The following is a 21,358-nucleotide window of genomic DNA, read 5'->3' as shown; positions in this document are numbered from 1 at the left end:
CAAATTACAAAGAACAAAAACAAAACTCAGAAATACATCTAGGAATTTATAGACATTGTACACCTCTGCCTTCAGGTACTTTTAAGACAAAAAGTTTAGCTAAAGGCTTTTAACAAGGCCCATTTTAAAATGTAAATAATAGTTTCAGAACATTTAGCTTGAAAACTTTTTATATTCCAAATGTATTCTGCTTTCTTTAGAGCCTTTATTTGTTCTTTTAAGAACAACTTAGGGCACATTATTTTTCTTGTTTCACACACTCTATATGTTATTGGAACCTATTTATCAGGGGACAAGTCACAGGCATAATTTTGTTATCTATGCAAGTGTTTCAATTTAGTCATTCCATTTATGTCCAGACTAACTTATATATAGTATTAACTTTGTATCTTGCAGTTTCTTATTAACTTCAGTTTACCTGTAGCCAAGTCAATACACATCAAAGGAAAAAAACATAGAGTATTTTAATAATCTTGAGACAATACTCCTGTTTCTTTAGGAGCCGTATGTAGAGTTCACATCCCTAGGGGCATTTATAGACCGTAATCTAATGTCTGTTCAATAGTCCCAGTTTTACAATGATAGTAAACTATTTTTTGATCATCCTGGTAATGAGTGCAAATTCCTAGAAGTTAGCAGCTTTAGGTGATAAGTCAGTAGGTAGGTTTAGAAGCAGATGAAGCTGAATAACTTTTATTCTAATTAACTTCCTGTCGTTCCTCATTGCATATGATTTCTTCTTTAGTTAACTGCGCTTGCAAACTCTCATTTTAGGACTTATTTGTTTTGGCATACAGATGTGGGAAAACCACACAGATTCCACAGTTTATACTGGATGATTCTCTGAACGGACCACCAGAGAAGGTGGCTAACATCATCTGTACCCAGCCCCGACGAATCTCTGCGATCTCTGTCGCTGAACGTGTTGCGAAAGAGCGAGCGGAAAGGGTGGGCCTGACTGTGGGGTACCAGATCCGGTTGGAGAGTGTCAAGGTCTGTACGCTCTGCTTATTTCCTGATCACAGAAATTTCGTTTTCAAATAAAAAAATAGTTCTTGGTGTCTGGAGATTCGTGGGAAATTTGGGATGTACTCAGAAGTCCTTCCAGAAATATTTTGGTATAAGAACTCTTACTTGTATGTAATTAATTTCCTATATAAAGACATTTTACTTTTTATTGGCAGAAGTGATGGAGTAAGTGCTGTCTTGCTCTTAAACCTGGGAATTAATCTGTTTAACTGAATAAGAGATGGACAAATTCAGATTGATTTTATCACTCACTCTTGTCTTCATGTTTTATAATACTTTCTGGATGCCTTTTATGAGTCCTAACCTTAAGATTTTGATGTGAAGTAGAAAAGCCTTTGTCGTGGTCACCAGCAAGAATCTGCACTTAGTATGGTTTCATATTGAATGGAACTGCTGTTGTTTTCAATATTCTTTATCCCTATCTACTCAAAATGGCTTTGCCAGGGGAGTGTTTCCTTTTTTCAAAATTTCATGAATGCTTTTTATGTTCTTCCATATGGAAGTCCTCAGCCACCAGACTGTTATACTGCACCACAGGAGTGCTGCTGAGAAGGCTGGAAGGAGATACAGCTCTCCAAGGAGTCACCCACATCATTGTGGATGAAGTTCATGAGAGGACAGAGGAAAGGTAAAACCGCCCTGATCGGTGTGGCTCAGTTGGTTGGGGATCGTCCTGCACAGTCAAAGGTCGCCAGTTTGATTCCAGGTTGAGGAGAGTATGTGAGGCAGTCTCTCACATCAATGTTTCTCTCTCCCTCTTTCTCCCTCCCTTCCACTTCTCTCTAAAAATAAATAAATAAAATATTTAAAAATAAATAAATATAGCCCTTAGGCTGGTGTGGCCCAGTGGATTGAATGCCTTGAGTGCCAGCCTGCTCAAACCAAAAGATCGCCGGTTCGATTCCCAGTCAGGGCACATGCCTGGGTTGTGGGCTAGGTCGCCTGTTGGGGGAGTATAAGGGGCAACCAATCTATGTTTCTCTAGCGCATCAGTGTTTCCTTCCCTCTCTTTCTCCCTTCCCCTCTCTCTAAAAAGAAATAAGTAAATTTTTTTAAATAAATAAATATATTAAAATTTTTTAATTTTTAAAAAGAAAGGTAAAACAAAGATTTTCCAAATGAATACCCACACACATAAAATGAAGACATGGGAAAGAATGAAGAGGGATTAAGGGAAATGCAGAACAACATGAAACGTAACAATATCCGTATAATAGGAATACCAGAAGGAGAAGAAGAAGAGCAAGGGATAGAAAACCTGTTTGAAAAAATAATGATGGAAAATTTCCCTAATCTGATGAGAGAAAAAGTCACCCAAATCCAGGAAACACAGAGAGTCCCAAGCAAGAGGAACCCAAAGAGGCCCACTGCAAGACACATCATAATTAAAATGGCAAAATTCCAAGACAAAGAGAAGATCTTAAAGGCAGCAAGGGAGAAACAGGAAGTAACATACAAGGGAGCCCCAATAATGTTAGGAACTGACTTCTCAATGGAAACACTCCAACCCAGAAGAGAATGGCAAAAAATATTCCAAGTAATGAGAACCAGAGGCCTGCAACCAAGACTACTTTACCCAGCAAGGCTCTCAATTAAGATAGAAGGCCAAATAAAGAGTTTCCCAGACAAAAGAAGTCTAAAAGAATACAATTCCACCAAACCAGCTCTGCAAGAGATGCTAAAGGGACTGCTTTAAGGAAAGGAAGGAAAAGAGAAAGACAGAGGAACACAGGTAGGAAATAATGGCAATGAATAACTACCTATTGATAATAACCTTAAACGTAAATGGATTAAATGCTCCAATCAAAAGACATAGAATAGCTGAATGGATAAGAAAACATGACCCACACATATGCTGCCTACAAGAGACCCATCTCAGGACAAAAGACTTACACAGACTGAAAGTGAAGGGCTGGAAACATTGTAAATATATATGCACCCAAATACATAAAGAAAATCTTGGAGGACTTCAAGAAAGATATTGACAGCAACACAATTATAGTAGGGGACTTTAACACCCCACTGTCAAAAATGGACAGGTCTTCCAAACAAAATATCAAGAAGGCTATTGTGTCACTTAACAATACCCTAGATAAAATGGACTTAATTGATATATATAGAGAGCTTTTCATCCCAAAGAAGCAAAATACACATTCTTTTCAAGTGTACATGGAACTTTTTCAAAGATAGACCACATGATAGGACACAAAGCAAGCCTCAACAAATTCAAGAAAATTGAAATTATATCAAGCATTTTCTCTGACCACAAGGGACTGAAACTAGAAACCAACCCCAAAGGAAAAAACCCAAAACACTCAAAATCATGGAGACTGAATAGCATGCTATTAAACAATGAACGAGATTAGGGAAGAAATCAAAACTTTCTGGAAACAAATGAAAATGAACTCACAACAACCCAAAACCTATGGGACACAGCAAAGGCAGTCCTGAGAGGGAAGTTCATAGCAATACAGGCCTACCTTAAAAAGATAGAAACATTTCAAACAAACAACCTAACCCTACGCCTACAAGAACTCAAGGAACAACAACAAAGACAGCCCAGAGCAAGCAGAAGGGAGGAAATAACCAAGATCAGAGCAGAGTTAAATGACATAGAGACTAAAAGCACAATTCTAAGGATCAATGAATCCAGGAGCTGGTTCTTTGAAAAAATAAACAAAATCGACAAGCCTTTAAGTAGGCTCATCAAGAAAAAAAGAGAGAGGATCCAAATAAACACAATTAGAAATGAAAGAGGAGAGATTACAGCTGATACCACAGAAATACAAAGGATTGTAAGAAATTACCACGAGGAACTGTACTCCAAGAAATTTGAAAACCTAGATGAAATGGACACATTTCTAGAAAAATATAATCTTCCAAAACTGAATGAAGAAGAAGCAGAAAGCCTGAACAGACCAATAATGGCAGACAAAATTGAAGCAGTCATCAAAAAACTCCCAACACACAAAAGCCCTGGACCAGATGGCTTCACAGGAGATTTCTACAAAGCCTTTAAGGAAGAGCTAACCCCTATCCTTCACAGACTATTCGAAAAAATCCAAACTGATGGAAGATTCCCAAACTCTTTTTATGAAACCAGCATCATCCTAATCCCAAAACCAGACAAAGACACAACGAAGAAAGAAAACTTCAGGCCAATATCGCTGATGAACATAGATGCTAAAATTCTCAACAAAATATTGGCAAACCGCATCCAGCAATACATTAAAAAGATCATCCACCATGACCAAGTGGGATTCATCCCAGGGATGCAAGGATGGTACAATATTCGCAAATCAATAAACATAATACATCACATCAACAACAGCAAAGACAAAAATCACATGATTATATCAATAGATGTGGAAAAAGTATTTGATAAGATACAGCACCCATTTCTGATGATAAACACTCAGCAAAGTGGGAATAGAGGGAGCATTCCTTAACATCATAAAGGCCATATATGAGAGACCTACAGCCAACATCATACTCAATGCACAAAATCTTAGAGCTTTCCCACTAAGATCAGGAACAAGACAAGGATGCCCTCTCTCACCACTCCTATTCAACATAGTATTGGAAGTCCTAGCCACAGCAATCAGACAAGAAAAAGAAATAAAAGGCATCCAAATTGGAAAGGAGGAAATGAAACTGTCACTGTTTGCAGATGACATGATAGTGTACATGGAAAATCCTATTGACTCCACCAAAAAACTACTCGACCTAATAAATGAATTTGGCAAAACAGCTGGATACAAAGTCAATACTCAGAAATCAAAGGCATTCCTGTATACCAACAATGAAACTGCAGAAACAGAAATCAGGAAAAAATCCATTTTGATATAGCAACAAGAAAAATAAAGTACCTAGGAATCAACCTAACCAAGGAAGTACAAGACCTGTACTCAGAAAACTACACAACACTGAAGAAAGAAATTAAGGAAGACACAAACAAATGGAAGCATGTACCATGTTCATGGATTGGAAGAATTAACATCATCAAAATGGCCATACTACCCAAAGCAATTCATAGATTCTATGCAATCCCTATTAGAGTACCCATGACATATTTCACAGATATAGAACAAACATTTCAGAAATTTATATGGAACCATAAACAACCCCGAATAGCTGCAGCAATTTTGAGAAAGAACAAAGCAGGAGGGATCACAATACCTGATATCAAACTGTATTACAAGGCCACTGTAATCAAAACAGCCTGGTACTGGCATAAAAACAGGCACATAGACCAATGGAACAGAACAGAGAGCCCAGAAATAAACTCAAGTCTTTATGGTCAATTAATATTTGACAAAGGAGGCAGGAGCATAAAATGGAGCAAAAACAGCCTCTTCAACAGATGGTGTTGGGAGATCTGGACAGCTACGTGCAAAAAAATGAAACTCGATCACCAACTTACGCCATACACAAAAATAAACTCAAGATGGATAAAAGACTTAAATATAAGTCGTAACACCATGAAAGTCCTAGAGGAAAACATTGGCAGGAAAATCTCAGAAATTCCACGCAGCAACATCCTCACAGACATGTCACCTAAAGCAAGGGACATAAAGGAAAGAATAAACAAATGGGACCTCGTCAAAATAAAAAGCTTCTGCAAGGCTAAAGAAATCAGCACCAAATTACAAAGAGAACCAACAGTATGGGAAAACATATTTGCTAATGATACCTCAGACAAGGGCCTGATCTCCAAAATATATAAAGAACTCACACGACTGCACTCCAGGAAGACAAACAACCCAATTAAAAAATGGGCAAAGGACTTGAACAGACACTTCTCCAAGGAAGACATACAGAGGGCCCAGAGACATATGAAAAGATGCTCAGCATCACTAGCCATCAGAGAGATGCAAATTAAAACCACAATGAGGTACCATCTCACACCAGTCAGAGTGGCCAACAGAAACAAATCAACAAACAAGTGTTGGAGAGGATGCGGAGAAAAGGGAACCCTAGTGCACTGTTGGTGGGAATGCAGACTGGTGAGGCCACTGTGGAAAACAGTATGGAATTTCCTCAAAAAACTAAAAATGGAACTGCCCTTTGTCCCAGCAATTCCGCTGCTGGGATTATACCCTGAGAACCCTGAAACACCAATCCAAAAGAACCTGTGCACCCCAATGTTCATAGCAGCACAATTTACAATAGCCAAGTACTGGAAGCAGCCTAAGAGCCCATCAGCAAATGAGTGGATCCAAAAACTATGGTACATTTACACAATGGAATTCTACACAGCAGAGAGAAAGGAGCTTATACCCTTTGCAACAGCATGGATGGAACTGGAGAGCGTTATGTTAAGTGAAATAAGCCAGACGGTGAGGGACAAATACCATATGATCTCACCTTTAACTGGAACATAATAAGTAGGAGAAAAAAGGAAACAAAATATAACCAGAGACATTGAAGTTAAGAACAATCTAACAATGGGCACGGGGGAGTGGGGAGGGGACAGTGGGAAGAGGGGTTTACAGGAACTACTATAAAGGACACATGGACAAAGTCAAGGGAGGGGTGGAGGTGGGGGAGGGGGGTGGGTTCAGCTGGGGTGGGGTGGAGGGATGGGGAGAAAAGGCAAATAACTGTAATTGAATAACAATACAAAATTAAAATTAAAAAAAAAGAAAATGAAGACATGGCAGAGAAGATTTTATTCTGCTTCCATTTCAGTTTCTTAGAGTTAGTAGAGGGCAACTTGCCAAGAGAAGGCCTAAGTTATAAAGAGGAATTGGTTCCTGCTCTCCAGGGTCTGTAATACTAAAAATGCTAGAACGCATCTTCATCACTAAAAGTCATCCTGTTACATGAACATCCTGTAATAAGAGGTAACACCCTCCTGGTGTCACGCGGAGCTGGGCACTGTACTTAGCAGGAGTAACAGGTGTGATGCATGCCATAGCTGGTGGATTGGTCAATGTGGACTTCATTCGGTCATTCATTCAATCCTGACATCCATTCATATGTTTATGGAGCCTGTATTAAATGCCAAGTGATCTGTTAATTGCTGGGGATACAATAGTGAACAAGTAAAGAAACAAATAAATAATTACAAGTCAGAATAAGTACTATGAAGGAATAAATGGGATGTTGTGTTTCGGTGACAGGCCCAGAAGATAGCCAGGGATCATATGTCTGAAAAGATGACATTTAAATTAAACTTGAAGTACAAGAAGGAGTCCTATGTGACAGATGGGGGCAAGGCCAGTATTTGCGAGGATGGCGATGGGAGGGGCTTCACTGGGAGTCCAGAAACTGGAGGGTACAGGTGCAGCTAGTATGTGGTAAATGACAGGAAAAGTGGCAGGTGAGAAAAGCAGGAGGCAGATATTTCAGAGCCTTATACATCACGGATGATAAAGCATTTGGACTTGATTTAAATGGAATTACAAAACATTAAAGGGTTAAGGTGTACAATCAAAATTCTCAGTATTTTAAAAGGAAGGGCCAGGTAAATAAATGGCATTTATCATAGCTTGTCATGTGGATCATGCTCTAGAGCAGTAAAAAAACTAGTGGGAACCTGGGCTGGTGTGGCTCAGTTGGCTGGAGCATCATCCTGTAAACCTAAGGGTCGAGGGTTCAATTCCTGGTCAGGGCATATGCCCAGGTTGTGGGTTCCAACCCCAGTTGGGGTGCATGCGAGAGGCAACTGATTAGTGTTTCTCTCCATCTCTTTCTCACTCCCTTGCCCTCTCTCTAAAATAAAACATTTTTTTAAAAAAGAAAAAAATCCTAGAATAAGGCAATAATAAATTTTAAATGATTATAAACAAACGCTGAGAATCTTTGAGGGACAAATAATGTTATAGACATTCCAGAAACAGTGGTTGGAAGAAATGGTAAGTACCGTCATTTTGCAGCTAAATGATTAAATTAAGATTTGAAAGATGAAATTTTTTTTAAGAGAATCACTGAACAACTTGGAAGAGGAAATGAAAACATTCAACCAGACTAATAATATTTAAATAATTATAAAAATAAATTTAAAATTTCAGGGGAAATTATATCCAGTGTAATTTTGAATATAATGAATAGCTTTGTGTTTCGTAACATTTATTCTCCCACCACCTCAGAGAAATGAGCATAGATAGTGCTGGATTTGGTTCCTGGCTGCAATACTGTTCTCAGAAGATTTTTATAAAACATAATGATGTGTCAACAGTTAAAAATTTTAAATATATTTACATCTGAATAAAGAGAAATTACATACCAGAGACGGAAGCACTTAATACAGGCTCCATAAAAATATGCATGAATGTTAGGACAATGAATGACTAAACAAAGCCCAAAGCAGCCAATCCATCAGCTACGCATGTGTTACACCTGTAATTCCTGCTAAGTACAGTGCCCAGCTCAGCATGATGCCAGGAGGGTGTTAAGTATCTCCAATGAGATGATGTCCATCTAACAGATGACTCTTCGTGATGAGCATGTGCTGCCTTAGCGTTTTTAGTATTCCAGACCCTGGGGAAGGAGTGTACAGATTACAAGAGAAAGTAGGGGAATAGTTGCTAGCTCAGATTGAAAAAACAGAAACTAGTGATCCAGGAACCAAGACTGGTGAAAGTATAGCCAAGATTAAAGGTTGAATGTAGGGCTCTGGTCAGGTAATTCAGTTGGTTGGAGCATTGTCCCAATATGCCAGGGTTTGATCCTTGATCAGGGCACGTGCGAGAATCAACCAATGAATGCATAAGTAAGTGGAGCAACAAGTTGATGATTTTCTCTGTCTTTTCCTCTCCCTCTCTAAAATCAATTTTTAAAAAATAGCCCTGGCCAGGGAGCTCACTTGGTTAGACAGAGCATCATCCCAATGCCCCAAGGTTGCAGGTTCCATCACTGGTAGGGGCACATACAAGAATCAGCCAGTGGATGCATAAATGAGTGGAACAACAAATCGATGTTTTTTTCTCTCCCTCCCCCTTCCTCTCTCTAATCAATACTTTTTAAAAAAAAAATTTAATAGTAAATAAACAGGTTGAATACAGAAAAAGTTTACAGTTGTATTCATTTAAAAATTTTTAATACATTTCTGGATGATAGAGATAACATGATTATTCTAAAACACTTAGAAAATGTTAAAGAAGTGTCAAGAAAAAGTAATTTCCCCTGTAAAATTACTAATTCCATGTTACAGTTTTGGTCTGTTTTCTTCCGGCAGTGCACTGGGAGTTGGGGGAGCGATGAGATAGAGAGAGATGTATCTCCACAAAGACAGCTGGGATTATATAGTTTTCTGTGACGTTTCTGATCTAATAGCATGAACTGTATTGGAAAATTATTATTAATAATTGCATAGGAAATTCTAAAGTATGGATGTACCATAAATTGCTTAAACCTTTGCCTGTTGTTATTTTCCTTTTACCTAAAAAAGAAACACAAATAATTATAAATGTAACTAAATTAGCTCATTTAATTAAGGAGAACTAAGGAGTATAATAATACGCTCTCATTAAAAATTCAAACAATACAGATAAGGTGAAAGTCCCCCTGAACACTTCCAAACCATTCCCAGTCCTGTCCCCAGAGATAATTACCATAATTAGATTGATGATATGCCCTTGTGTGCATGGATGTATTTTTACTTTGTTAGAAATAGTTTCTTTCCTGGCCTTTTTTCTTACACAAATGATGTATTCATTTAGTAAGTCAACGAATACTTATTAAGGGCCTACTGTGTCCTAGGCATTATTCTAGATACTGGAGTAGTGAACACAGTAACTAAACTCCCTGTCCTTATACGTCTTACATTCTCATGGGGGCACCCAACAACAAGCAAGGTAAATCAGTAAAATACATAGATAAGTGCTGAGAAGAGTAACGATAATATGAAACGCAAGGGAGGGGAGCATTTGAACATTTAAATAGGCTGTGGAAGGCCTGGCTGAAAAGGAAGGTATCTTTTAAGTAAAGACTTGAGGGAAGTGAAGGCGCTACCTCTGTGAATTCCAGGCAGATTAATAACATGTGCAAAGGACCTGAGGTCCATGCCTCGAGGACAGTATGGCTGCAGCCAAGTGAATTAGAGGGAGAGCAGTAGGAAATAAGTGGTGGGAGTCCAGATCATGTCACATAGTGCCTTGTTAGTGGGGACAGCAATAAGAAGTCACAGAAGGATTATGAGCAGAAGGGTGTAGAGATTCATTTGAACAGAATTATTGGCCTATTGAGAATAGATTTCAGGGACAAGGGCTGGAGCAGGGAGACCAGTTGAGAATTGCTCTTTTACAGTACCTATCATTCTACAACTTAGGTTTTATTCACTAACATTGTCATGTCAGAATCTAGAAGTCTACCTTATTCCTTTTATTCTCCTCACATTACTCCACAGAATGGATGATGCTATTATAATTAACCGTTTCTTGGTGGACATTTAGGTAGTTTCCACTACAAATAGCGCCATGATGGAAATCTTTATGTATGCCTTTTTATGTACATAATAGATATTAAGAAGTAGAATTAACCAATGCAGTGAAATAATCCTATTGGTATTTTGATTGCTACCACACTATCTCTTTTTTAAAAAGATTTTATTTATTTATCTTTAGAGAAGGGGGAAAGGAGGGAGAAAGAGGGAGAGAAACACTGACCACTTGCCTCTCACATACTCCCATGTGGAGACCTGGGCTGCAACCCAGGCCTGTGCCCTGGCTGGGAATCAAGCTGGTGACCTTTAGTGTGTTCACAGGCCGGCACTCAGTCTACGTAGCTGCACCAGCCAGGGCTGACACCTTTTAATATTAAGCTTCACAGCTAGGAACATGATGCATCTCTCTGTGAATGTTATAATTGTCGTGACATAGGTCTTACACATCGCTTGCTCACAATATATCAGCTTCATTGAATTTGTTAGATCCTCAGGCATTTCTTTTATTTCCTCTAGTGACTTCCTGCTGCTAGTTTTGAAGGACATCGTGATGCAGAGACCAACTCTCCAGGTTATTCTGATGAGTGCAACTTTAAACGCTGAGCTCTTTTCAGAATATTTCAGTTCCTGCCCAGTCATTACTATACCAGGTGATTAAAATGCATCATTAAATATGTATTGTTCTAATAAGCAAATGAAATTATTTTAATGTTAAATTGAAACATAAATTGATAGGTATTAATTCCTGTCTCCAGAGAAGTGATTAGTTTGTAACAAATAAAATTATAACCATATAATGAAATCAATAAAGAGGTGACATTATGCCCATTTGTTGGGAGATTCTCATTTTGTATGTGTTGCTTTGAAAAGTCTAGGTTATAAGTGTTTCCAGCATTCCATTATGTTTAACCTAAAACTGTGAGGGGGTAGTGGGAATCTGTCACAAAGAAGTAAGTTGTATCTGTGTACCATACATTCATTCGTTTCTGGATTCAGCTAAATTTCTGGATGTTGGTCCTTTCTGAGAGAAAGTGAAGTTGGGTAGCCTGTGTCCTCTTTTGGTGCTTTTGTGGTCTCACTGTGGGATTAAGTTATTGCCCTGGGCTCTGGTTTATCCTTATGCAATTGATGGCCAAAGGTCAATTTGGAAGCACTGACAGATGAATAAAATAGTCATGTTTGTTCTAGGTATAGAGACAATTGACAATAGATTTGAAGGAGAAATTATATGCTTGATCTGGAGTATAGTTGTTGAATATTTAAAGATTCCCTGTGGGGGAAGTGGGGAGGATGGAAAAGGCATAACAAAATGTTTTTAAAAGGTAAAAAGTTTTATTAGCAAATGATCATCTTTTCACTTACAGTTTTTTTCTTCACCAACTGAAATCTATGCCTTACCATTTCTATCATTAAAAAGCTTTTTTTTAATTCTATAATTTTAAGATCACAAAACAAATAGTACCTTATTATGCCAAGCTTTGTTTTAAGGGAATTTTGCATATGTAAACTATTTCAAGATAGTTGACAGGTATTCTGAGGCGCTTTTTTTTTTCATTTTAGTTTATTTATTTTCTATTTTGTTTTTCCAGGTCGTACATTTCCTGTTGATCAGTTTTTTCTGGAAGATGCAATTGCTGTGACAAGGTAAGGAAAATATCAATCAAGGTTTGGTGAAAGTCTTTGAAAATAGTATTATTAAGGGTGCCAGGATACTAATAAATGTGTTAGTTTTTCTTCTAATGTTTCCATTTGAGGATTTTGTTCTCCCCTTGCAGCAGATATTCATTGCACAGGTTATCTGCGACGTGCAGGCAGTACTGTATGTTAGGACCACTGACCCTGGGACCCCAGTGCAAACTGCGGACTTCGGGTGATCATGAGTGTCGGTGCAGGGCCATCAGTGGTAACAAATGGCATTCTGGAGGGTGCTGTCATCTGGGGAGGCTGTGCATGTGTGGGGGAGACGGGGCATACGGGAGATCTCTGTTCCTTCTGCTCGGTATTGCTCTGAACCTAAACCTGCTCTAAAAATAAAGTCAATTTGAACAAATGCAGAAGGACCAAATGTATGGAGAATTTGATCCTTGAAAAAAGAAGTACTGATTCTGTAGATGGACTGCCAATATTTAAATCCCTCTGTTTACTAAGGTAACATTGGTACCTTATTCTCTCTGTGACTCAGTTTCATCATATGTAAAATGGGTGTATAAACAGTAGCCTCTTCACAGGGTTGTTATGAGGATAATGAATTGATTAATACTTGGAGTTAATTTTTGCCAAGTGCTTTGACTGGTAGGTACATAGTGCTTTATAAATGTTAGCTATTATTATCTTCATCATCCTACCCTCAAGAAGTTGCAGTATGGTTTGATGTTAAGATGTCTATGTAATTTTAGTCCTGGGCGGCAAGTGGTAACGTCTGTTGGGTACAGATCTTTCTCCTTTGAGAGCCCTACATCTTCTTCCTACTCTTTAACCTTGAAGAGTCCCCAGGGCTTTATCCTGGGACTGTGTCTTCTCACTATTAAACTCTTCCTTAGTTCCCTTAGACTTGCAGCTGTCACCTCTGCCAGGGACTCCCAGATCAGTGTCTTCATTCCTGAAGCCTGGGCTCCGGACTGAAAGCACTTTGAGTCTGGCACCGTACCAGACATTTTTCCTTCTCCTTGATCCTTTCATTCCTTCTAAACCCCCACCCGGATTCTGTATTTATTTCATGGTACCATAACCAGACCCCAAATCCAAAAACAAGGGCTCTCAGGCTTTAGTGTGCAATAAGCACACTTAGAGAGCTTTTTGAAACTGTTGTTTTATGGGCCCTTTTCCATTTCCATTGAATATGACTGTGGGGAAGTCAGCTTCCAGCTAGTTTACCTGTCTTTATTCTCTGACTTTTTCAAACTCGCTGCCTCCAGAATTACCTTAAAACAAAGCCAAAAGCATCCCAGTGTGCTCCCCACCAGGATCCTGGGCTGGTGGATTGTGCTGAATGAGCACATAAAACTGGTGAATATTTTCGTTCACTTGCAGACCCACATACACACAGACACATCCCTTTGTCTTCCTTCCTCAGGTACGTGTTACAGGATGGAAGCCCATATATGCGCTCCCTGAAACAGATGTCAAAGGAGAAGCTTAAAGCAAGGCGCAACAGAACTGCATTTGAAGAAGTAGAGGAAGACCTGAGGCTGTCCCTTCACCTCCAGGATCAGGATTCTGTGAAAGACGCAGTGCCGGACCAACAGTTAGATTTCAGGCAGCTCCTGGCCCGCTATAAAGGTAGTGTGCTCCTGGGGGGGTAGTACCGTGGCGCCAGAGATAACTACAGTGGCCCGCTAACAACACAAGTTTGAACTGAGTCCACTTATATGCATGTTTTTAAAAATGAATACTACAAATGTATTTTCTCTTCCCTATGACTTTCTGAATAACATTTTCTTTTTAATACATATAGCATACAAAATACATGTTATCAACTGTTACCCGTTTGGCTTCTTGTCAACAGTAGGCTATTAGTACCTAAGTTTCAGTGAGGTCAAAAGTTATAAATGGATTTTCGAGGGTGCCAGAGTGTTAGCACCCCCTAACCCCTGTGGTGTTCAAGGGTCAACTGTAGATTTTTCCCCCGCCATGATCCTGAAGAAGAATATGTGGCTCTTATACTTACATTGTCTTTAATTCATCAGAACAACCTTAAACTTAGAGCAGTTCCATTGCGTATCAGATTATAATTGTTACTCTATTTATCAGTGGCTTTTTTCTGATTTTAAAAGAAATGTGTTTATTATAGAAAATTGGGAGGTAGTAAAATTTAAATTCTTGAGTATTTTGGAATTTTTTTAATGTCTTTATTTTTATTGTTGGCACTATTACAGAAGTCCCCATTCTGCCCGCCTTCACCCAGCGCCCACCTCCCTGTCCCTGTGGCCATCACCACACTGTCATCTGTGCCCATGGGTTGTGCATATATGTTCTTGGCTGATTCCTTCCGCTCTTCCATTTGGCCCCCTCCGCCCTCCCCTCTGACAGCTGTCAGTTTATAATTTTTTGTTTTACATGATTTCAAATTCAAAATTAAAGTTTGTAAGACTATACTTGCATAATGAACTCATATATCCTTTACCCCAATTCACCAATTGTTATTATTTTGCTTCATTTGTTTTATTTGCTCTGTATATATTTTTCCTGAACCTTTTGAAAGTATATTGCAGATTTGATGCTGCTTAATTCCTAATATTTCAGTATGTGTTCCCTAAGAAGAACATTCTCCTACATAAACACAGGACATAAGCAAAATGAAGACATTTGACTGGTACTGTTACTTAACCCACAGTCCATGTTCCAGTTTTGCCAGTTACCTAGTAATGTCCTTTGTCGGTATCTTTTCCTGGTCCAGGATGCGACCCAGGATTACCTGTTATATTCAGTTGTCATGTGTCTTTCTGCTCTAGAGTTCCCCAGCCTTTACTTTTATTTATGACCTTGACTTTTTTTTTTTTACGAGTTTGGGCCAGTTTTGTAGAATGTTCTTCCATTTGGTTTGTCTAATGTTTCCCTGTGATTCACGTTGGGTGATACATTTTGGGTCAGAAAACCACAGAAACAATGTTGAGTCCTTCTCAGTACATCATATCAGAAATATGTGATGTTGGTTTGTCCTCTAATTGGCGATGTTAACTTTGATCACCTTTAAGGTGGTATCAGCTCGGTTTTTCCCCTTTGTAGTTATTATTTATTCCCTTTATAGTTAATAAGTTGTTTGTGGAGAGATATTTGAGACGTTTTAAATACCCTATAATATCCTCAAATTTTTACCCTCTAGTTTTAGCGTTATGCATGGGCTTTTCAAATAACATAATTTGAGGGCCCACCCTGTGCTGAGCATTTTTATATGCTATGTTATTAGGTGCTCCCTCCTCCCACGCCAGACCCCACCAGCAGTTCTCTGTTCCTACATAGTCTTCTGTACGTGTAAGCTGGGCTGAACCTATGGAAACCCCAGGGTTACTACTTTGGCTTTCTTCCTGAAATCCTAGACCAGAGATAGGTCTCAGCTGCTTTTCCTGCCTTCTTTTCCCTAGACTGCCACCCTAACCCCTGTTACTGCTTCAATAGAAGAGACAGTGAGGTTTCCTTTTTCTCCTTCCACCGAAGACTCTCTTCCCAGTTCTGCATAGGGAATGGTAGTCATCAAGGAGTTAGGCCAGTAGCCACGTTCTGCTGATTAGAAAGATGGGCAGATACGATCTTGAGCCACGTTTCTTACCCTCCCTACCCCTCAGTTTCCTTATCTAGGAAATGGAGTTATTTGGGGATTGAATGAAATAATACAAATCCACAGCCTGGTGCCCAGCTGGTAGGTACACATTTGTGATTCTAATTAAAACATGTTTGACTCAAAAAGTTGGTGTTCTTTCTGTACATTATAGCAGCTGAGAATTCCCATTTCCTTATTCTGTTAAATTATGGAACGGGAAAAATCCTTTTGGTTTTTCTTTTGAAATTTTAGAATTTTCTTTAAGAGCTGTGACTGGATCTAAGCAGTACCTTTCTAATTTCAAGCAATAGAGGTAACCACAGCCTCTATGGCACTTCTGAGAATTCCTCTCTGAGGAAGGAGGGTGGCTAGGTCAGAAAACCTAGCTTTGCCACTAGCTTCTGTCTGGTGCTGGGCTGCTGCTGAGCTGCTGTGAGGCTCCCTCCCCTGTTAGAGAGACAGACAGACAGACTTGATCTTGTTTATCTCAGGGCACTTGCACTTTTCAGAAAATTAAATAATGTTCCCAAGCTCAATTTTTAAAACTTTTTCTAGTTTAAAAAAAACAACAGTCCTTTAAAATATATAATTGATTAGTAAAAATTGCCACAGCATTAAAAAAATTTTTTTAAATGATTTTCACTTCTTTTCCTCTTTTTTCAGTTAGTTGACCCTTTCTGCTTTTTGAAAAGTCTGGGTATGTGGAATCTTGACAAATAGAAATGGTTCCTTCTCCACCTCCCACACCCAGCCACACCCAGCCACACCCCACCACATCGTTATTCCGATAGCCTGTTCCTTTCTCTTTGTGTCTGACAGATACATGGTTTGCTCTGCCAGAAAAACATTGTTTAGAAACTTTTTTCCTTCTTCAAACTTTACAACATTAATATAGGAGGCTTCCTTTTCTTGCTACCAGTTAGAGTTACTTTGTTCCTGTTAGGCTATTTTTAGGGTGATGGACCTAGGAGGACCCCAGAAGAAAGGGCAGCAATCTCTGGAGAGTTGTCTCCCCAAGAATATGCTATTCGTTTCTCAAAGAGCTGGCTGGGGCTGTGGTGCAACCCCAAGAACTGTACATTTTACCAGGCCGCAGGTACGCTAGAAGGAGGTCATGGACCCTTCACCTGAAGGTCTATGGATAGACCTCAGAGATGTTGGTGAAGCCGTTGAAATCGCATGCATTTTTCTGGGAAGATTCATAACTTTTATCATTTTCTCAAATGAACTGAAAGGTTAAGAATCACTGTTATGAAGGTGCTGGTGGAAGTTGCACTTTCTGTCCACTGACTTCCACGGGTTAATGTTTCCTGGACTTCAGTCTGACCTGACTTGTGCCTTGATTGAATCTGGAAGGGGTTTCTAAAATGGGTTTGACTTTGAATTTTATTTCTAGGACTGAAATTGCCAACAAGCATGTGATGGATAAAAGGGGGGAAGGGAGGAGGGGGAGGGCGGCCTACCTGGCCTTCCCAGCAGGACTTAGGAGCCTGCTCTTTGGGTCGCTGGTCAAGCAAAAGTGCTTTGAGTGAGTGTGCATGTTCTGAGGAACTGAAAGAAAAAGTTCATTCAGTACATAAGTGTGAACATCTGTGTTACTAAATCACATCCAGACACTCACCTGGTTCACAGGCAGATTGTCTTTAATAAGGTATAGTTATCCTTCTGATTTTTCCCTTTCTCTCAGGGGTTAGCAAATCAGTCATCAAAACGCTGTCTGTCATGGATTTTGAGAAGGTTAACCTTGAATTAATAGAAGCCTTGTTAGAATGGATCGTAGATGGAAAGCACTCCTACCCCCCAGGTAACTGCTTGTTGTCTCGCTGATGTGTCGGATGGCCAAAGGGAAGGGAGCTGCTTACAGGGACCGCGGGCCCTGGGGCCCTCCTCCCTTTCTGGGGCCTTGGCCCCGCCCAACCTTTTACCGTTTGAGGTTCACCCACTGTTTTCGCTCTGCACTCTTGCTGTCACCAAACAGAAAGGTGTTAACAATACAGAGTCCCGAAGGGAAAAAGCTGAAAAGGAGGCCTGAGGACCCACGTGTTACACACGCAGTCCGGGGCTGAATGGGAGGCCGGTCGTGGGGATTGGGTCCAGAGAAGGCTCTGCGCTGGGGCCGCAGGGCCCTGGGGTTAGGAGGTCCGCCTTAGAGTCTGCTGAGCTTCCCGCCCGGGAGCACCGTCACCTTGGGTGAAGTCCTTGTCGTTTTTTTTCTGTGCCTCAGTTTCTGGTTTGTACAATGAAGACACTAATAAATCCTCTTAGGAAAAGCTGTCTCGATGAGTAAAAGAAACCATGTGTAAGCACTTGGCACAGTGCCTGGCATGTAGTTAATGCCCAGTAGTTACCACCCCTAATAATACTGGTAATATTTATATTATCGTCATTATCATCACTGTCACGGTCCGTACTCCTGCCGCCGTAGCACACAGCGGTCACTGCTTTCCCCTCCTCGCTCTGTGCCCGCCCCAGGGGGTTCTTTACCTCACGTGCGGCCCCTGTCCCCAGAGTGCACGGCCCAGGCCCTCCGGTAACTGAATCCTTCGTATCAGTCAGGGTTTGTCACATGTCTTTTCCTCAGAGAAAAGTCTTCTCTGGCTACCCTGTCTGTTGTCTTGCCCTCCCTACTCCATTATAATATCCAAAAATGATTTTTATTTTTGTTAGAGCCCTTGACAGTACCCCAAATTACAGTGCCGCTTACTGACAGTCTCCTCAGTAGAAAGTAAGTTCGTTAAGAACAGGGTTTCTTGTGTGCCGTTGTGTTCCGCTGACCCTAGACCAGTGCCTGGAAGGGTTAGGGACGGAGTCCATACTTGTTGCATGAGTGGGTGCAGACAATACTGAGTGATCACTAAGCTGAGTAGTAGATCAAACAATTACATTATGTGCTCGTTACACGGTGCCTTAGAGAAATGGGAACGGCTGCCCTCCTCTGCATAGACCAGCGAGTTCCAGCCTTTCTCATCTCATGGCGCACATAAATTAATTACTAAAGTTCAGTGGCACACCAAAAAATATATGTTTTGTCAATGTGACAAAAAAAAGTATAATTTTATTGATTTACAAAAATAATAATAAAAGTAATTACCTACACTTTTTGCTCCAAAGTGACTTTTTAAAAAATCAGGTGCCTGTACCTATATACAAGGATTTCTGATACCAAGAATTAACCAATCAGATGCAGCCTTATTATGCAACATGACCAATAAAATGCAGCCATCTTTATGACCTGTATACTTATGGTTCAAGACAGGGCGTTCACGCTGGATGGCTTTTGTGTTGGCTCTTGTCATTTTTTTATTTGACAGTCTGAGTGAAAAAAAGTCAGTACCCCTGACTAAATAGTCAGGTATTGCACACTTTAAAAATCCTTGCAGCAAACCAGTTGAAAATCACTGGCTTAGACTTTAATCGTTATGTGGTAATTTGTAGAGATGTGTGAACCACATAAAAATATTGAACTGCCTTGTTTCTGATCTCTTGGCAAGTCATTAATGTTGGTTAGTGCAGTATCACCAGACTTAATATCTTATTTCATAAAAGAAAAGACTGTTATTGAAAAAAATCAAGAATAGGCATAAAGAAATATTGGAAAATTACTGCATTCAAAGCCAAGTAGATGTAGTGTTTAGTGAGTCAGTGATAAGTTTGTGAGTATTAGAGATACCCCTGATTCATATGGCCAAGCTATGAGGGCAAGACAGATCAGAAGGCGTACAAAAACAGAGACAAAGTATTTTCTTCCGTCCTTATAGAGTACATGACCACTCTTAAATTTGGTATTTTAATAGGGAGGAGCACGCATTATGTAGTGGAAAGAGCATGGATCTGATGCCAGAAACCCTAGTTTTGTGTCCAAGCTCCACTCTTGTTAACTCTGACCTGGCCAGGTTACAGAGTCACTTTAAGTGCGCTAAAATGTTTAGAGCTAAAATGTTTAGAGCTCTGCTACTGATGCTTGTATAACTTAACACATTATATTTTGCCACGCTTCTGTTTTTCCTGTTAGAGAAAGATAATATCCTATTCACTTGGTAGTCATTAAGTCAGAAAATGTATTTTAAAAGGTTCTCATCTATTAAGTCATTGGAGACTTAACAAAGAAAATTGAGGCCCTGGATTAAGCGCCTGCAAACCAAAAGGTCACCGGTTCAATTCCCAGTCAGGGCACATTCTTGGATCACAGGCCAGGTCCGCAGTAGGGGGTGTGCGAGAGGCAACCACACACTGATGTTTCTCTCTCTTTCTCCCTCCCTTCCTCTCTCTCTCTAGAAATGAATAAATAAAATCTTTTTTAAATTTTTGTAAACTTTTAAATTTTTGAAAAATTGAAAGTGAAAAATCTCAGAGTGTATTTTTTCATTTAAAATAGCTTTGCTAGTTTTTCCTTTTCTGAATCTAAAAGATTGATTATTTTTATATACCCAGGTGCTATACTTGTATTTTTACCGGGATTGGCAGAAATCAAAATGCTTTATGAACAACTACAGTCTAATTCTCTTTTCAACAACAGACGCAGTAATCGGTGAGTTAATTGCTTCCTGTATCCTCAGTCATCTATTGCAGTAATACTTGAAGATGAGCAACCAGCAAGGTCTTTTTAACAGGCATCACCCTCTTTAGATGCTGGTGTCACTCCTCAAGAATACATTCGTTTATGCCAGCTGGAAATAGACAAACCTGTCTGTTCCAGGAAATCAGTCATTCCCGTTCCATTCAATAAAAATATTTCCCTTAGCACAGTGACTCAGCACAATTGCATGTCATTTCAGCTGCCAGATACAAGGGATGGGAGAAGCCAATGTTAATAACAACAGAGAAATGCTACTGTTTTTAGAAAAAAAAATTTTTCAATGGTTCCTATTCTGGGGGCAAGAAACATTGTCCCTTCATATCGAAGGGACAACTACTTAATGGATGAACACTCCCTAGAAATATAAGAATGAAATTTCTTAGTGTGCCTCGCTGTCTCTGCCTCTCTTTCTCTGGATGCAAAGGCAGGGAACACCTGGCTCTTTGCTGGTTAGTGTGCTCTAGTCCTGCTACTTGTAGAATGTCGACTATTTTAGTCCTCTCGATTATTTACCCCTCAGTTACACTCCAGTTTTCCCAAGTTGAAGCAAGGTTTTTAGTTCATAGAACTGAGTAAATACTTTGTAAGAATCAGAAAGAACCTTCCCATTCAGAAGAGCTGGGCCCTGAGGACAGGTGGTGGGAAGCTGCTGATACTTGGCGTGGTCGTTGACTAGGAACTTGCCCCCTGGAATCCACTTTCCGTGCTTTATGCTCCACCACTAAATGTGCCTCGGTTGCCTTTCAGATGTGTCGTCCACCCCCTTCATTCGTCTTTGTCCAGTGAAGAGCAGCAGGCTGTGTTTATAAAGCCTCCTGTAGGTGTAACTAAGATAATAATCTCCACCAACATTGCTGAGACCTCCATAACCATCGATGATGTTGTCTATGTCATTGATTCTGGGAAAATGAAAGAAAAGAGGTACTCGCTTTTGGCGATATAAGGGAGGGGCTAAAGATGCCTTAATTAGAGTAACACAGCTCCTAACAGCTAATGCTATTAAACCACTTGGATTACTGTTTTAAAAAGTACTGCATGAAAACTGTGGATGTGTAAGTGAGTGTATAGCTGGACCATAATCTTAAAGTCAAACAGGGATAGAAAGTTT

At 39.8% G+C, this 21,358-nt stretch overlaps 1 protein-coding gene across 6 annotated transcripts in view; it reads left to right on the top strand.

Moving 5' to 3' along the window:
* The window catches only part of DHX57 (DExH-box helicase 57), a 56,381-nt gene that overhangs the window by 13,896 nt on the left and 21,127 nt on the right, over positions 1-21,358 (top strand). For all 6 annotated transcript variants that reach the window (XM_024552905.3, XM_024552907.4, XM_024552908.3 and 3 more), the window contains 8 exons: positions 798-993; positions 1,533-1,657; positions 10,934-11,067; positions 12,007-12,061; positions 13,491-13,696; positions 17,362-17,478; positions 20,106-20,202; positions 20,998-21,171. In XM_024552905.3, coding sequence (XP_024408673.1) covers positions 798-993; positions 1,533-1,657; positions 10,934-11,067; positions 12,007-12,061; positions 13,491-13,696; positions 17,362-17,478; positions 20,106-20,202; positions 20,998-21,171 — 1,104 coding nt within the window. The remainder of the gene's footprint in view (positions 1-797; positions 994-1,532; positions 1,658-10,933; positions 11,068-12,006; positions 12,062-13,490; positions 13,697-17,361; positions 17,479-20,105; positions 20,203-20,997; positions 21,172-21,358) is intronic.

Source organism: Desmodus rotundus, chromosome 5 (genome assembly GCF_022682495.2).
Source record: "Desmodus rotundus isolate HL8 chromosome 5, HLdesRot8A.1, whole genome shotgun sequence".
NCBI classification, from domain to species: Eukaryota; Metazoa; Chordata; class Mammalia; order Chiroptera; family Phyllostomidae; genus Desmodus; species Desmodus rotundus.
Note: the sequence above shows the minus strand (reverse complement) of the source record. Positions and strands in the feature narration are given on the sequence as shown.